The sequence below is a fragment of the Austrofundulus limnaeus genome, unplaced genomic scaffold (assembly GCF_001266775.1).
Source record: "Austrofundulus limnaeus strain Quisiro unplaced genomic scaffold, Austrofundulus_limnaeus-1.0 Scaffold251, whole genome shotgun sequence".
NCBI lineage: Eukaryota > Metazoa > Chordata > Actinopteri > Cyprinodontiformes > Rivulidae > Austrofundulus > Austrofundulus limnaeus.
The window spans coordinates 553,969-571,244 of record NW_013952653.1 but is presented as its reverse complement, the minus strand read 5'-3'; the positions used below and the strand labels follow the sequence as shown (position 1 = coordinate 571,244).

Here is a 17,276-nt window from a genome sequence, read left to right as displayed (position 1 = left end):
CTTTTGAAGTTGTAAAAGAAATGCACTTAAAAAACAAATTTGCAATTCCTTTTCAAGGCTTTTAAATTCTCTTTCCAGTGTTCGCTCTATAATTTACACAGCGTGCCATAATACACAACCTCCACTAATGTTTCATTACATGTAGGGAGACAAACTGCAACTGCTGTTGCCGGTTGGGTTTTATTAAGAGAACCAATAAAGAACCGTGTCAAAGTAGGAATGCTGATGTAAGGTCACAAGTTTGCCTTGAGAAAGAGAGAAAAATCTCACCTCGATCCCTCAAAACATGCAATACTAGTAATAACTAAAAATTTGTGGTTGACAATTATGCATTTGCTTTTGTTTAAAATGGACACGATTGGAGCTTTTCATTCTTCCGGAGTACTGATGTTATGTATGGCCAAGAAAACCGTGGACCCACTCACAAAACCAACAGTCATCAGTTTCATTTACCGAGTAGTGTGGGTGTGTCTGTGAACCAATAAGCAGACGGACTTCGTCTTTTTCAGAAATACAAAGCAGGCGTATCCATCCTGCCAATTCATTTGTTGTTGACGCTCTGTTGTTGATGCTCACAGCTTTCCCCTCCTGTCATAAATATTTGTCCAACAGAGTTTTTCTATATAAGGCAACGCCAGTAGGAATACTTGTAGTACAAGCTGTATTTTGAGGCAGGCTTTGAGAATTGCGGCCATGCTGCTGTTACAAATACGTAATGTTGAGTGGTGGGAGGTGAAAAAGGTGTATTTTCAATTTCTACATTGTAATGTCCTAATTTTGATACCTTTCTGTGCTCTGGGTTTGTCCTTCCTTAATGATCTCCACTGTGAGTGGCATTAAGAAATGTGCTTGCGCTGACAGCGCTGTCTCCAAAATACCTAATTGGTTGAAAACATAATACTGTTCGCCCACATGCTGTCACTGGACAATGATACCCGAAGCCACCACATGCACTGAATGCGTTTTCTGACATTTTTTCCACACATTTCTGTCAGTGTGAGCGCTCTTATTTAAGCTGTGCCCGTCAGGGTAATTGGGTGGGATATTTGATGCAGGTTTTTGAAATAGCAATGCACGAACCAGTTGAGGTATGAATAAAAAAAAAAAAAGATTCTATCAAAAGGTAAATAAAAGCAAAAAATAATCCCCAAAATACAGCGTGAACCCGCAGACACAACACACAAACTCTGAGAAATGGCTTCCCAAATCAGAATGTATTGTGTTTGCTGCTTCTCATCGAGCCTCGGGGGAAGCGATGTTTATATGGATGATTATATGGGTCTCTTACTACCATATAAAGGTATGCACAAACATTTAAATGCACAACAAACACATGGCCAACAATCTGTGGCTGATTACTGTAGTATATAACCATAATCATCATCATCATCATAACAAATGTTTACCATTTTTCTTCTTTCTTTGTTGTAACGAGGAGGAAAATGTTTGTTGTAAATACAGTTTGGAATGATAATGGTGATGGCAGTAATTATGGTGTTTGACTTTCACTGGTGCAGCCAGTGATAGCTGACAGTCTGCCTTGCTTGTGGATGGTTCTCGACAGTAGAGCAAGAGATGGGAAAAGTGACTCCAGAGAGTCTGTGAAGCGAAGAAATAAAAGGCGCCCGGCCCCACCTCGTGACACGCTAGCGCTCCACAGTATGCTCCCGCCTATGGTGTATGCAAACTGTGAATGACGAATACCAAGAGTGCTGTTCCATCCCTCACACAGGAGGAAAGTACTTGCCAGGGAATGTTTAGTAAGCGCTTGTAAATCTTCCAGCACATAGATTTTGTTTCTCTTTTATTAGACAATACAGATACATGATGAGCAATATTAGAATATTTTACATTTAAGAAAAGGAATGTACTTTCTTAAGTAATGACCTCGCATTTTTTTCACACCCACGTCACACATCCACATCTCTCTGCTTTGCCTCCAGCTCAGGAGCATCCTCCCCCGGTCAGATGCTGGGCCTGCGTAGCAGCCTGGAACTCAAACTGGCCAATAATCAGGGTTTGGCAATTGCCTTTCAGCTGGAGTACGCCTTCTCTGCTCCGATAGGCCGAGGGACTACGGTAAGAGGCACGTTTATAATATACAGTGAGCTCATTTTAAACCCAAATCCTGGCCTGAAATCAAACTCTCGATACACTGGGGAGCAGCCAGAAAGCCTTCTTTGTATAAACTTCTGCTCTTCTTTCCCAAACTGTTTGTAATTTTTGCAAGATACCTGCACAAAGCCCATTCTCCTTTCTTCTGTCTGCCTGTGTTCTTCCACCTCCTCTTTCCTGTTTTTTTTTTATCACATTTGCAAAGCCGAGCTCAGAATTGCACTATCTCAAGTGCTTTCTTTCATTTACCTGTCATCATCTTCCCTTTTTTTCTTCCTTTTCTTTTATACTGCTCTGTACATTATGTTGGTGTTTTACTGTCAGTCATGTATTAGTGTTAGTTTGCAATAAGGGTTGTCATATCATTAGAAATTCAAACTGCACACACAGTAAAATCCAATTTATTATACTATAAGGAGAATAATAAATTGTTACAGCAGTGGTTCCCAAAGTTGGGGTCGGGACCCACATTAGGGTCCCAAATATCAAGGCGGGGTCCTGAAAATATTTTCTGACTTACTTACATTTAAAAATGATACAATTTTATTTTGACTTCGCTGTTACAAAAGAGTAAGGCTAGTGTAATTAAAATAGACAAAATAGCATAATGAAAATACTTACTATGCTGTTGTTTATTTGATGTGAAAACAATGTTCATCAACCAACAACAGCTGGGGGGCTCAGGTCTCTGCCACTAGCATTTTGTGGGTTAAAAGCTGAAAAGTTTGGGAACCACTGGACAGGATGCTGACTAACTTTTTTTCCTCTAGTATCATTTGTCCTGAAAATTGTGTAATATTTTATTTAGGAATGTCACTTTACCTTCCTGATGCCCCTTGATCGTTTTGACTCAAAGGCCGTATGAGGATTTTATCATAAGGTTTTAGTTCTTTTGTTATCTTGTCTGCACCGTGTTAATGGCAGTGCTTTTCTATAACAGACAATTAAAAAAAAGTAAAAATTCAACCTACCATTCATTAATTTTATTATTGGTTTTTTGTTTTGTTTTGTTTGCTTTTTTGCATAAATGTTGCTTTTGTTCATACAAATTAAGCAGATTTGGAACAGGCATTTGCTGCAAACCACCACTGGCAAAATTTCCCCCAAGGAATAAAAATTTCATATTGATACCATACCACTTAACAGACCTTTATGACATAAAAAAATAAACAAAAACACAAAATGGCTGTGGTAAATATATGTGTGGGTGAGCCCTCAACTACTTCTCTGTAGAACTGTGTGTTGTCTCAAACACAGGCAGGTGTCAACAGAACATCAATTAAAAGCACAAAACAAGCAGCCACAGAGTCCCTGGAACAATGTGCTACATCTACATTGCTGTTTTTATTCATTCTTTGCTTTCCATTGCAACCACTTCACATAGAACCTAATAGGTAGATTTCTGCTTTATTTTATTTTTTATTTGATTCACAGTGGATAGATTATTCATTGAACTTGTTGACACACAATTTTATGATTAAAGTAAATTTGACTATTTCTAAAGCCAAAGTTTATTCTAATAAAAACAACTAACCAAAACTTTAGTGAGATATAGTTGCGTAAATAAGTCAGGAATCACCAAACTCCAATCAATTAATGCATATCTGCTTGAGAGGCCTGGAACTGTGACCATTTACACATCTGTTGAGAGGTTAGTGTGAGAATGGTGGGAAGGTCGTCAATGTGTACTGAAGCTAAACCTGGACCTATAGTTATCAAAGAAAATTCTAGTGGTATAAAGAAGCAGTTTGCCAGTGTAGGAAAGAAAAATAGTATATGTAGCACAAGACTTTTTCACGGAAATCATTTGATTTACAGAACTTGCCAGTATTGGTTCAGGGTTTGAATGATCAAAGGCCTGGTGGTTTTAAAAAGCTCTCAGCTCAGTTAGGCAGCGGTGCATTTTACAGACTCGCTGTCGGTGTCTTTGCTCTTCAAGCTCAAAAGAAACATTAAGATTTTGGTATCGTCCTGAGGGAACCTGAGCGTTAGCCTTTGTTTCTCCTAAATGTCAGTTTTGTGCACAAAGTATTTCACATCAAATACTTTGATTCTTTCAAAACCAATTTTTTTGTTTGCATTTAATAAAAACAAATGTTTTACCTGAGTTGAACTCTCCACTTGCCATTAGCTTAGAACTGCAAGCTGGAGTAACAAAACACTGACTGATGATGTTGGATTGTGGTCAGTTCAAAGCTGCATTTATTTTTAAATTTTCTTATAACTACATCTGTTTTTCACTTACTGATTTGGTGAAACTAAAAAAATTAAAAAGGTTTATGTATGTTTTTATCTACAGGTTCATGTAGGCATTAAAAAGGCACCACAAGCAGTTGTGCAAGCAATGAAAGATGGTAAATTATATTTTATATTATGCATGTAAAAATATGTTGCATTTATATTTATAAAGGAAATAAAAATCGCAACCTTTGGTTTGCAACGTAGAAGTACCTAACTGTTAAGATAATCTTTAAATTCACATATTGCATGTAATATACTATTACTTAGTATTGCTTTATACGCTTGAAAAAAAAACTTCTATATACAAGGATTTGCAGAGGCTTGTTGAGCAGTCACAGAGCAGTGAAGAACCTCATTCATCCTTGAGTAACATATTGATAAGCTCATTTATTCACATGAACCAGTAAACTTGTTTTCTCTGGCCTTCATTAACATTAACACTAGATGGTGCTGCGTAGTGCAACATTGGGGAGCAGCCTCCTATGTAGGGCCGTGCTTGTGTGGTAGGAACATGGAGTCTGCCTGTTTATTTGTTCTTTTCTCAGATTTAATAGACTGATTTCTTTTGATGTATTCTGAGGAGGCTAAGGTGGGTGAAAAGAGACTAAAAGTAGTTTGCTGAAATCCCTTTTCGCTCTCAAAACATTACCGCTGCAATACAGAGACAATCACCCAGTGCTCTGAGACTGCCTACATGCCTCCTCCTTGCTGTGTTGAAAGCTGGTCTGCTTCATACTGTAAGGCGAAAAACAAGGATGGCCTCCTTTTTTGCAAAACTATAATGCCATCTTTGCCTTTGTTGTGAAAAAAAAACTCACGCGGTGTCGTCATTTGTCTTCTTTGGTATATTTGGAGTTCATTTGCAGTTTGGTTGCTCTTTCTGTCTCGTCTCACTGTGTCTCGCACGCTCTCTGCTAAAACCTCTGAGTATCATTTTTTTTCATGTTCATAGCAGCAATCAGCGGGATGAAGATAACTGTTCAAATGAAGCAGGCTGGGGAGAAAAGAGAAACTGTGAATATGCCTGATAGGCTGTTCTCAGAGTGTCTGAGGTTAATGAACTTCAAATAATCAACTTCTCTTGCAGTCAGATACAACATGTCCACTTCCTGCCTTCCACTGTGTCCTCTCCTCTGAGTGATTTACTGATTCAGTGTTGTATAACCCTGCATACCTCTCACTGCTTATGAACTGTGCACAAGAGGAGCTCTGCACATCCATGGTTTAGCACCTTGTTTCACAACACGTTGCTGCCTGGCTGTGAAGGAACAATAGCTGTGTTTTCATCAGCTTGTTTTAGGTGCATTTTGAAGTATTGCATTATAAAAGGTTGATGGAAACGGCAAAATTCGAGAAAAAAAACCTCAATTTCGCAAAAAAAGTTTTTACGCTCGCTTGAGGTGGATTTTGGATTTTAGTTAGTGCGTAAAAGGGGGAGATGGAAACACATGCCAAATAAGTTCTGGCGTAGTGAACATGTACCTCACATAATTGATCAGCTGCTCCTGTTGTTGGCATCCTCCTGGATATTCCCATTAAGAATAGAAGAATAGAATAGAAATAGCCTTTATTGTCCTGCAGAGGGGAAATTCAGGTGTCACAGCAGCATCAGTACAGAGGTTCACACGCTAGTTACTTTACAAACTATAGACAGCACACACACACACACACACACACACACACACACACACACACACAAAAAAAAATCAACATAAATACTGACTATGATATGACTACTAGTAATAAAAATTTTATATAAAGAATTGTGCAAGAATAAAAAAGATATGTTTTGTTAGAGACAGTAGACTATCAGACATTAGGAATCAGAATTTTCCTATTTTCAGTGCAAAATAATCTCAAAAGACTGTTAACTGTAAAGTATCACTATTAACTGTAAAGTGTCACAGTGCAGACAATAAACACAGATGTGAAATTACAGCAGAATTATTTTAAAAGTTTAAAATGGATAACAAAAGATCAGGTGATTGCTCAGATTAGTAATAATATAAATGAGCAGTAGTGCAAATGATTGTTCAGATGTGTAATGACAATGAACAGTAACAGTACAAATGATTGGTGACAGGTGTGTAAACACTTATTATGATTTTTGAGTGTGGTGCTGGTTATAGTGTCTGACAGCTGCTGGGAGGAAGGATCTACAATAGTGCTCCTTTGTGCACCTCGGATGCAGCAGTCTGTTGCTGAAGGACCCGAAGAGAAAAGCATTTCTTTCTCTATGTCTCCGGACAGCATGTAACATCAATAAATATACATGAAAACATTACTCCATTGTCCCGAGGTGTGTGTCCCTGCTAGTTTGCAACCTCTACTTCTTGTTTACTACAGCCATCCGTAACGACAACGTCTGATGTAATTACACTTCGTGTCGCCTGGTTAATTCTCTCCAAAGCAGTAGATGAGCCTGATTCGCATTTCTTCTTTTTTTTTTCAACATTTTAAAAGTTCACTCAAAATTCACATTACAGTTGGGTGGAAACACGGCTAATGTAGAAGAAAAAGGGGCACAAATGGCAAATTTGCTGTAATTGAAAGTCCCATTTGTGCTTATTACTATAAATATAATACATTCAAACAATAAATCATTAGTAACTTTTGTCTTTTTGATAGATGGATGGATGGATGGATGGATGGATACATACATACATACATACATTCATACATTATACAGTTCTGCTGTGTAAATTAGCTGTCCTGGGCCCTACTCGAGTTATTACAGTATAGATAATGAATTGGAATGTTTTTCTCACTTGTTTGTTGATTTGTTTATTCATGTTGATAGTTTTAGTTTTCTTTGTCCACCCCAGGTTTTAGATCTGAAGAGAAAAATGCTGAATAATTAAATACTCTGTGCTTATTGTACGGCCTTCAGAAACCATTGAGTGTTCTGAGCAGCAGCAATCTATAGGCCAAAACAACCATAAGTAAAACCCTTATATGGATGTCACCAAAACATATAATCAAATACTCTATTTTTAAACAAAATACTAGAACATCTATTAAAAAGTAATTATTAATCAATACGTTTTTTTGTGAGTCTTTAAATAATGGATAAAGGAATGGTTGAAAAAAACCCTGAACCTTTACTTGTGTTGAAAGACTGATACAAAGCAACCACATACAGCCATCTCACCTGTGTAACCTGAGTGAGGAAATGTCAGAGGGAGTAAGATTGTTCAATATGTACAGCTAGAACTTGTTGTGTTCTTTACGATTCTTAACTCTACTCATCTTTACAATTTCATGGTATGCATGTTGAAGTGTGTGACAAAAGCACATAGAGCCTTTATATTGTAAGTAATCTTGTATATAACATAAAAACTTTTTTGAAAAGGAAACTTACTTACACACTGAGATCACTGATGAATCTAAGGTGATTTAACCCCTCTTTGGTCATCCAGACTGCATAATTAGTCTGTTTACCAGCACTGAAGAGTGGACCCTTCTTCAAACTAATCCCAAAAACATCGATAAGAGCTAACATGCCTGAAATGTTTTGAACGTTCTTGTTCGCTCTTTTTATTTTGCACATTCACAAACTAATACTTTGAAAGAAAATGATCAATTTTAGCGCATCATGCATTCAGTTTTCATCCTAAAAGTGGACAGCATAACTTGCTATGAGAATACTCGAGTAACTGACGAGTCATGTTAGGCAAAGGCAGCTCTCCTAATTTTGTTCTGTCAGCACCAATTTATCCTTACTGTAACTTCATCGGAGACATCTCTTCTCCACTGCGGTGCCCGCTGCCTCTCTTCAACCACCGTTCATGCATTGAGCCAAGTAATGCAGTGACATGCTGTATGACTTAATACAGGATGATGAGATGAGGCTTGTTGTTGCCTGCCTTCTTCTGCTGACAAGCACTTGCTCATCACTAATGGGTGGGCTGGTCCAGGGGAAATTGGGGATGAAGGCGCTGCTGGCTTGAATGACTTTGTCTTTTTTTTTCACTCTCTCTTTTTTTTTCCTGGTGCACGATTTGTTGAGATGAAAGACAGCAGCATCCATCCCAAACACTGCCAGGGGAAATGAGTGACTGCTCCTGGGTCACAACCTTAAAATCAAGGACACATCGCAGATAGTTTGTTAGACAAAGAGGATGCTGAGAGGAGATAGTTGGTTTTATCCTTTTACTAAACTACTACCCTTGCTTTAGAGACACTGTTAGCTGTGAGTCACCTCCTGTAAACAGTAATTGGTGACTCTCCTATGCTGTTACATGATAGCAAACGTACTGCTGAAAAAAGGAGGCTGACAGTTGAGATACATGTCATGCACTGAAATACGTTGTCCTTTTGTATAAGCCTAGCACACACAACCAGCAAAGAAAATGTTGCCGGCAACATTTCTTTATGTTACGTAGCCTTTAACCCCAACTCATTTTGGTGAGTGGCACAGTTGATTACTGAGCGTCTGAGGAAGTGTTACCATTAATGCCTGACCTTTCAACATACTCACTCTTTTGCACTTTACCGAGTTCTCATCTGGGAATATGCAGACGCAGGACTGAGTCTGACAGCAAGCTTTTTTCTCAGTTCTGTACAAAGCACTTTACATTTTGGTTTAAAGGAAACACAACATGACAGATGTGGTTTAAAAGTAGTGCTTAGGAAAGTATTTATTTTCATCACAACCAAAATGTAACACAAATTTGTCTGTACCATGTACCGCTCTAATTTGTAAAATTTCAAGTTGTACCTCGGATATGCGGCATCATGTTCAAACATTTTGAGAATATATTTGTAATATATATTTTCAGTGTAAACAAGTTCAAACTTTTGTGATTCTGGTATTTCTCTCATCACTCGATGCTGTGGAAATACATGTTTTGGTCAGTTTGCTGAGGAGTGTATTGCACTCAAAACCTCTTGTTTGTTTGTTGAGCTGAGAAAACAAGTCGTGCCTTCTTAGCAAGTGTTCAAAGTGTTGATAATGCAAAGAACAGGCCTCCCAGTTCTTGCTGGTAGCTGTCGAGTTTGTTGCAACTGTTGCTGTTAGATTATATCATCCGACTCTGTCTTGTAAACTGAGCTGTTGCAATAGCTTCTGTAGTGGGCAAACTTCTTTCTTAGTATTTCTACTATTCTTTTTATCTTTCGTTTACGGGACTGATTGCAAACAATGCACAACTCGTGCGCTGCTTATGAGGTGGAATATTTTTGTCTCAGCTCGTTGTGCCACAAATTAATTTCATCCTCTGTTTTGTTGCAAATGTTTGATTACTGCTGCATATAAGAAACAGTACAGATGGGAAAATATTATTGGTAAATAGCTTTCTCACAACTTTCGCCTTGTGTATTTTTCTCTACTATGTGTGCTATTGCTTTCACCACTGCCCCAAGCACACTGTTTTGAAAATCCAAAGCTTTGACAGGCCTGCTGTGTTGTTGGATGTGCAGTTCCGCCCTGTCTACCGATACAGCAGTTGAAGTAGCTCTGTTTAATGTGCTAATTAGAAACTTCAAAACAAGGAAAACCAGACAAAAACCACACCATATTTGGAAAAATAAAAATCCCCAGCTGCGTCTTCAGCTTAATGCTGGATCTTCGTGTCAATATTGTATACTTGTACAGCCAGGGAAAGCCTTCCACTAGTTGTACAAAAAAGAAATCGCTCTTAATGAACTTTTCATTCCTCTAACCCTGTTGTCAAAGCCATGGAATGGAAGATAAACAGAATGTGGAGCAGAAAGCAGAACTGTGGCGAGCATGCAGGGTTTGTTAAAGGTGTTGGTGTACAGCTACTCCTTTGTGCCACAGAGTATGTTGTTTGGGTTTTAATTGGCTCACCAACAGGATGCTCTATAGATTGTGTGTTTTTCCTGTGACTTCCCCTAAAAGGCTGTTTGTCTATTGTGTGCAGTTTTTGTGTGCTTGATGGATAATTATTGGGGGAGCTTGCACGTTTAAGAACTGTTTGCTAAAAAATATTGTTCTGAAGCTCCTCCCAATTACATGTTCATTAATATCTCTTTGTTACAGTCACCAGCATCTTCTTAGCACATCACTTGTTCTTGGCACTACTATGGCGCTACCTTTGTCACATAACAGGCTGCTGCTGGTGTGGATCTTACCAGTTAAATATTTGTTTAGTTCTGGAATGAAATGTCATACAAATGTTAATTAAATGTTAATCAAATATATTAAGTAAAGTAATGTCAACTGGATTTTGAAGTGATATATATAGGCTGACTGGTGGCCTTTTCTGGAGTTCATTCCTCCCTAAAGAGTCCTTTTTCTTCTCTTTCAACAAAAAAGAGAAGTTGAGGATGAGGCAAAGGAAGCAACTTGCTGGAGACGCAGTATTTCGCCTGCCTAATTAAAATGAATGTCAGTTCTTCCCCCACTGAGAAGTGCATCAATCTCCCCCTGCGATCAGCCCAGGGTGAGTCTTACCCTGTCAGAGCCTGCCATCAGTGCCATCCTTCTCCAGATGGATGCTGCGCCCTGGCAACCAGAGAAGCATTGGTGATGATATTTGAACATCTAATCGTTGTCTTGTGATTTCCAACTCAAACTCAGCCCCATGCTGTCAATGTAGAGGAACTGAAGCCAGGACTAGGATGATTTTAATTAAAAACAGTCGTAGGATAATGTATTCAGTGGCATTTTAAAGGTAATTGTTCATGTGTCTAAATCATTCTCAAAATATCCTGTAAATTACAGAACAGATTTTAATGAAAATTTTAGAAAGTAAACAATGGATTGATATCTTCTAATTAACTTTTGTAGTCAGCCAGATTTTCAGCGTATGCAAGCTAATCAACCTTAAAGGGATCCATGATTAGTTGTAACATTAGACTTCATTTGATAAACATATATTTTAACTATAAAATAAAGACTTAAAAATACTGTAGGCTGTTTAGTTTTTATAATTTTGGAACTAAAAGTTTAAAAAAATATATTACGCGGATGGGGCCATTTTATTTACACGCAAAGCATTCTGGGTAAATGATGACGTGGATAGGTCATCGGTGCGAGGCTGCTAGTGAGCTGTATCCACCCTGAAGGTTAATCTCTGACAATTGGCTCTTTTAAATGAAACCAGAGAGCGCTGACAGAGCTGAGAAGGTAGAAATGACTTGGTCTGTAACTGAAAATATGGATGGAGGACCTCAGTTTAGCTTGTTAGTTTGTCACGCTAGCGCCAAGCTAATACATACAAGGCAACAGCGTTGGCGCTAGCGCCAAGGTTAACAGGCTAAGCTGAGGTTCTTCTTCCATGAAGCAGCTCTGTTGTCCTCCATCTATATTTTCAGTTGCAGGCTGAGTCGTTTCTGCCTTCTCCTCTCTGTCAACTCTCTCTGGTTTCATTTAAAAGAGTCAATCGTCAGATATTGTCCAAGATTAACCTTCAGGGTGGATACAGCTCACTAGCAGCCTCACACTGAGGACCTATCCACGTCATCATTTACCCAGAATGCGTTATGTGTAAATAAAATGGCTCTGTCTGTGTTGAAATATATATTTTAAAAATTTTCTAATCTAAACAGCCTACAGTATTTTTACAGTCTTTATTTTACAGTTAAAATAAATGTTTATCAAATAAAGTCTAATGTTATAACTAGTCCTGGATCCCTTTGAGTACCCTAGCCGAAACAAAAAAAAGCTATAACTCAGTCAGTTTTTCAGGAATTGAGGTCAAATTTAGTAGGGTTGCAGCTGAGGTTCATTAGCAACACATGCTGTGAGCATAGCACCTTGTGATATTGTATAGGATTGTGAACAATGTTATTTTCAAGGTTTGACCAGAACAGCTACAATTCAGGAAACATTTCCCAACATTAAAGGATTTTAGTCTCAACCCTTGGCACGAAAGGCAGGCATCACTTCAAGGAATGTGAGGTCTTTAATTTTTTTTACTAGAATATTTAGATACTAGAAATATCAAGAGAACATCCTTAGAAGGGAACTTGACTTTGAATAAAGTCAAAGAATGACGCCAGACCTTTGTTGTCCCGATTTCATCTTTACAAGCTGAACACAGCACACAATGTGCTGGGTTATTTTAGAATGCTTGCAAAGAAAGTTAAAAGTGTGAGCGTTTTTTTTAAGCTCTCTTAAATTTAATGACACTGGAGCATGTTCACTCACTTCTTTAGGGCATGTCATTCTGGAGAATTAGTAGTACCTCTGGGCTGGTGCCTGTCACAGGGTCTTGGCTGAAATAATGACTTCTACAGCCCAACAGACTGCAGTAATAGTAATAACCGTCAGACTTTGTCTCCCATCGACGCTCACATCCCTCTAATTTAGGAATAATTCCAGATGAAAGCCCCAAGTCACTGAACGTCTTCCTAGTTTCTTCGAATTTTTCTAAAGCTATGTTCCTCCCAAGTGCTTTATCTTAGCTTACAACAAACTTTCCTGTTTCATGTTCGAACATAATAAGAACAGTAAAAAAAAATTAAAAAGAAGCATAGTTTTATAGCTGTTTCTGTGATTAGTGATATTTTGATGGTGTTGAAATAGATCTGTAACATCACTGCTTGCAGCTCCTTTTTGCCCGCTGTGTTTCCAGTTTTATGTGATGCGCAGAACTTGTCCTCTGTCTCAGTTTGATAATATCGTTTTCCCCCTCCCCGTCTTCTCGATGCCCTCCAGAGGCTTGATGATTACCTTTCTTGCCTCAGGTTTCTACCCTGTGCAGCATGTTTGAAAACTTATAACTTTTATTATTTGTGTGGAAACGATGCAGCATTACATTCTACTCTTCTGAACAAGGTTGATAGATACTTCTCCTTTAGAAAACATTTTGCCAGTTGGAGCAATTATATGTGCTGTGACATTGCTTGTTATTGTTTTCTGTAGAACTTTATGAAAAAAAAAGTTTCTTTCCGCTTTGTTTTTGCCCCAGGCTTATATTTCTATTTTATTTTTCTTCCAAGTTCAGTATTAAAACAACTGCTTGCTTGGTGGCTTTCTGAATGAAAGTTAATGACTTATTTTGGGTATAGCCTTTAACACTCAAATCGGGATGTAATCACACTTTGGGGAAATTGGCTATTGATCATTCTGCCTTCTCTGACATAATGGGCAGTGTCACAACAGCTTTAAAGGCAACATTTTTTTAAATGGCAAATTATTTGATTAATTCCAATGTTTCCTGCCCAAAACTATGCAAGTATAAAATGCTATTCTTTATTTCCACTAAAATATAACCTATTGATTTAATGTCTCTGTGCTGCCACCAGCAGGCTTTGCAATTGATTAGGACTCACTGAGTTACTTTGGTGCTCAGAATAAGTCGATTTGCTTGACCCTTTCTGCATCTTTCTTCTCAATAAAGATCTTAAGCTCATGCATAAATCAGCTAAATACCTCCTACTGTGCTAGGCTTTCATGACTAAACACTTTCACTTTCATGATGTTACGTTAAATTTTGTTGTATTGTAATCCCCAAAATTATTGATGTAGTTGTTTTGCCTGTACATTTAAATGTAGAAGACTGTTTCAGTAAAAAAAACTGGATGACTACAGTATTATGAATTTATGTGTATAGCTTTGGATGCAGTTGTTATTCTTTTGATTTGTCCATTTTAAAGAGCCTCTTTGAGATTCCTTCAGTTGTGTAGTTTTTCATGCTGTCCATATAGATCACACGCTCCAAAGTTACTTTGAAACCATGACACTGAAACCGTGATATTTTGTGCTGCCACCAGTTTTGACTTTCGATTGAAATTATTTAATTTTTTCCTTTTTTTGGATCTAAATGCGATTGCAGCATTACATTTTTGAGAAGCTGATGAAAAAAATCCTGCCATTTATCTTGTCTTTTGAGTTCTGGACATAAATGTTTCATTCTGATAAGGGTTTACCATACCTCGCTGCTTTTTTCTTGTCTTTCTGTCTTCACTTTCATCTGTTTTGTGCAATTTTAACCATAAGTCTTTCTAAGTTTCTTATGATTGGAAGACTGATATGAGCTATTGGACAGATAAATGGTTGTAAGCATCCCAGCTGAAAAAAAGGCCCCTTGATTGGCCTTTTGTCTTTTTCATTCACTCCCAGCTCAGCCGGCATCTCTCCTCCTGCAATATATTCAATGAATAATGCAAGAAGTGAGTACTGGGTCATGTGCTAGACACTCATTTTGCTTTTTCCATCATGTTCTGCAGGAACGCAGACATGTTGGAGACAAAGTGTAGAGTGGGGGAGAAAGGAACACATTAAATAAATCGTCACAATTTTTTACTGGCTACTTTCTGCGCCACAAAATAATATTTTTTCTAGTTGAATGACTTTTTTTACAAAATCATAACTTTGAAAATAGACTAGTTTGATTTAATGTTTAATATAAAGCATCATATTAATTCTGCCTCATGAGATGGAAACACAGTCACTGCCTCAAGAGGGAACATACTGCTTCATGTTTTAATGGCTGCCATATATTTCTGGACTTACAGTTTAAAGAAATAGCTGTTAAAGTCTGTGCCACTTGAGGCTAAAATTACAGTTTGAAACCAGCCTTTTCTCTTGGGAGATAGGGTATTGATCAGCATCTGGTATTAGTGGACACTTATAGACCTAGTTTTTGGTGTGCATAATATACTTATTAGAATTTGGTCTTCTTAGTTTTCTGTCAAACATAGCCAGTGACCACGACTAACAAATCTGCTTGTAACTGAACCAGAAATCAAACACAAAAAGGCACAGCTAGTGCAGTCGTCTGGGACAGATATGTTAAAATAAAACAAAGGAAATGCCATCCACAAAAATACGAAATGCGAGTTTTAACAATGTTTGTTTACTTAATAAAAAGGGAATATTCAGATGTCTTTAACCTTTATACCTAGAGCACTCTTAGTCCCTGCTGGAGAGCACTATTTCTTGCCTTGTTTCAAATGTCAGCTCCATTAACCTATCTGAACACTTGACTTTGGGTTTTGTTAATTGGTCGCCAAGATTACTTTGCATAATGAAAAATAAAGCTGACATTTTAAATTTGCCCTCACCAGAGACGGAGCTTGTTAATGTTTGCAACAAAGAACAAAATGATCTGTGCTTTTGTTTAGTTTGGAAAGACCTCTTAAAGCTGAAATAATAATAATTTGGATTTGTCAGAAACAAAGGCAGGGTAATGCTGTGAAAACATGGAATAAAAAAGGTTTGGATTTAGTAACATGAGACATCACTCTGTGCTACAATGCTGACAATATTTAATGCATCACATTCAAATAAATCTTAATGCCAGCGAGTGATGAAAAAACAACCACCTCTGTAATAAGCGTACATGAATCTATCATCATCTCATTATGCGTCCACTCACTAAGAACCTTACAATGGCATGTATACAGGGTATCTTTGTGCATTGTTAAAGAAATCAGTTTACACTAGTTGTCTGCATATATTGAGGGAACTTTCAGACAGGCTGTGGGAGGACACTTTCAAGACTAACTGCTGTCAACACTGATGTTTTCAGATTTTATGACCGTCACTGATAACGTGGTGAGCACCTAACCATCTTGGGGTCGAGAATGAGTGACATTATGCTAACCTACAAAGTGAAACAGGAATCTGCACCCTTCCAGTACGATGACCCTGAACGTAAAAGGTTAAAAATTCAGATATATTCATACTGACAACCCATTGGCTGTAGGACTAAATGTATGCTCTATAGTGAGCACAAAGAACAGTGTACGCACATACTTCCTGTTGGAGTAAATTTATGTGTCACACCTTTTAATGAATATATTCTGAATTTGACAAAACCTTAGTCATAGCAGAACTTATATTTTCTACTCAGAGCTGTTTTTCCCCTCTGGGTTTTTATTAAGACAGCTTCTAAAGAATTGTACACAAAATACAATCATGATTCTGTTCAGAAAAGGGATGTACTGTAATGGTAAAGAACAGTCTTCTTTACTAAAGTTAAACATGCATTTTTTGGTTTAAACATGAAATCAGTGGGCAGCATTTCTCTCTTGAACTATATGAGACACTTGGCCTTTTAAAGAAGCTGCTAGCTAATAAATTTAGACAATTTTTTTTAGTAATACTGAAAAAGTTATTTTATGTACGTTGTAGTTGGAAAACTTTGAAGTACTCATAAGCTAAAGATTTGGCCATGAATACAACTTTGCAGACAAATAAAAGCCCTTTTGTTTTGTCATTTATTTGATAAGAAACACATTTCTTATTTCATTCTAGTGATGAATTGTAGAGCTAAGCAACTTTAACCGAAAATTTAGTAACAATTAGCTGTGCAGTTTTAAATCAAATTGATGACAAAATGTTAGTATTAAATACCAGAGGACAAGTCTTTGTGTGCCATTACAGCCAAAAACAGTACATTTAAAGGGATCCCTGATTAGTTATAACATTAGACTTTATTCGAAAAACATTTATTTTAACTGTAAAATAAAGACTGTAAAAAGGCTGTTTAGTTTTGTACATTTTTTAAAATATATTTTAACACTGACAGAGCCATTTTATTTACACGCAAAGCATTCTGGGTCAATGATGACGCGGATAGGTCATCGGTGTGAGGCTGCTCGTGAGCTATATCCACCCTGAAGGTTAATCTTGGACAATATCTGACGATCGGCTCTTTTAAATGAAACCAGAGAGCGTTGACAGRGAGGAGAAGGTAGAAATGACTCAGCCTGGAACTGAAAATATAGATGGAGGACAACAGAGCTGCTTCATGGAAGAAGAACCTCAGCTTAGCTTGTTAGCCTTCACGCTAGCACCAATGCTATATTGCCTTATATGTAATAGCTCGGTGCTAGCACGACAAAGTTTAGCTTGTTAAAGCTAAACTGAGGTCCTCCATCCATATTTTCAGTTACAGGCTGAGTCATTTCTACCTTCTCCTCTCTGTCAACGCTCTCTGGTTTCATTTAAAAGAGCCTATCTTCAGATATTGTCCAAGACTAAGCTTCAGGGTGGATATAGC

The 17,276-nt window shown here is 37.6% G+C and overlaps 1 protein-coding gene across 3 annotated transcripts in view; it reads left to right on the top strand.

Moving 5' to 3' along the window:
• The window catches only part of nphp4 (nephronophthisis 4), a gene marked incomplete in the record, with an annotated part of 156,485 nt that overhangs the window by 62,542 nt on the left and 76,667 nt on the right, over window positions 1-17,276 (top strand). For all 3 annotated transcript variants that reach the window (XM_014020399.1, XM_014020398.1, XM_014020401.1), the window contains 1 exon segment: window positions 1,944-2,079. In XM_014020399.1, the coding sequence (XP_013875853.1) occupies window positions 1,944-2,079 (136 nt within the window).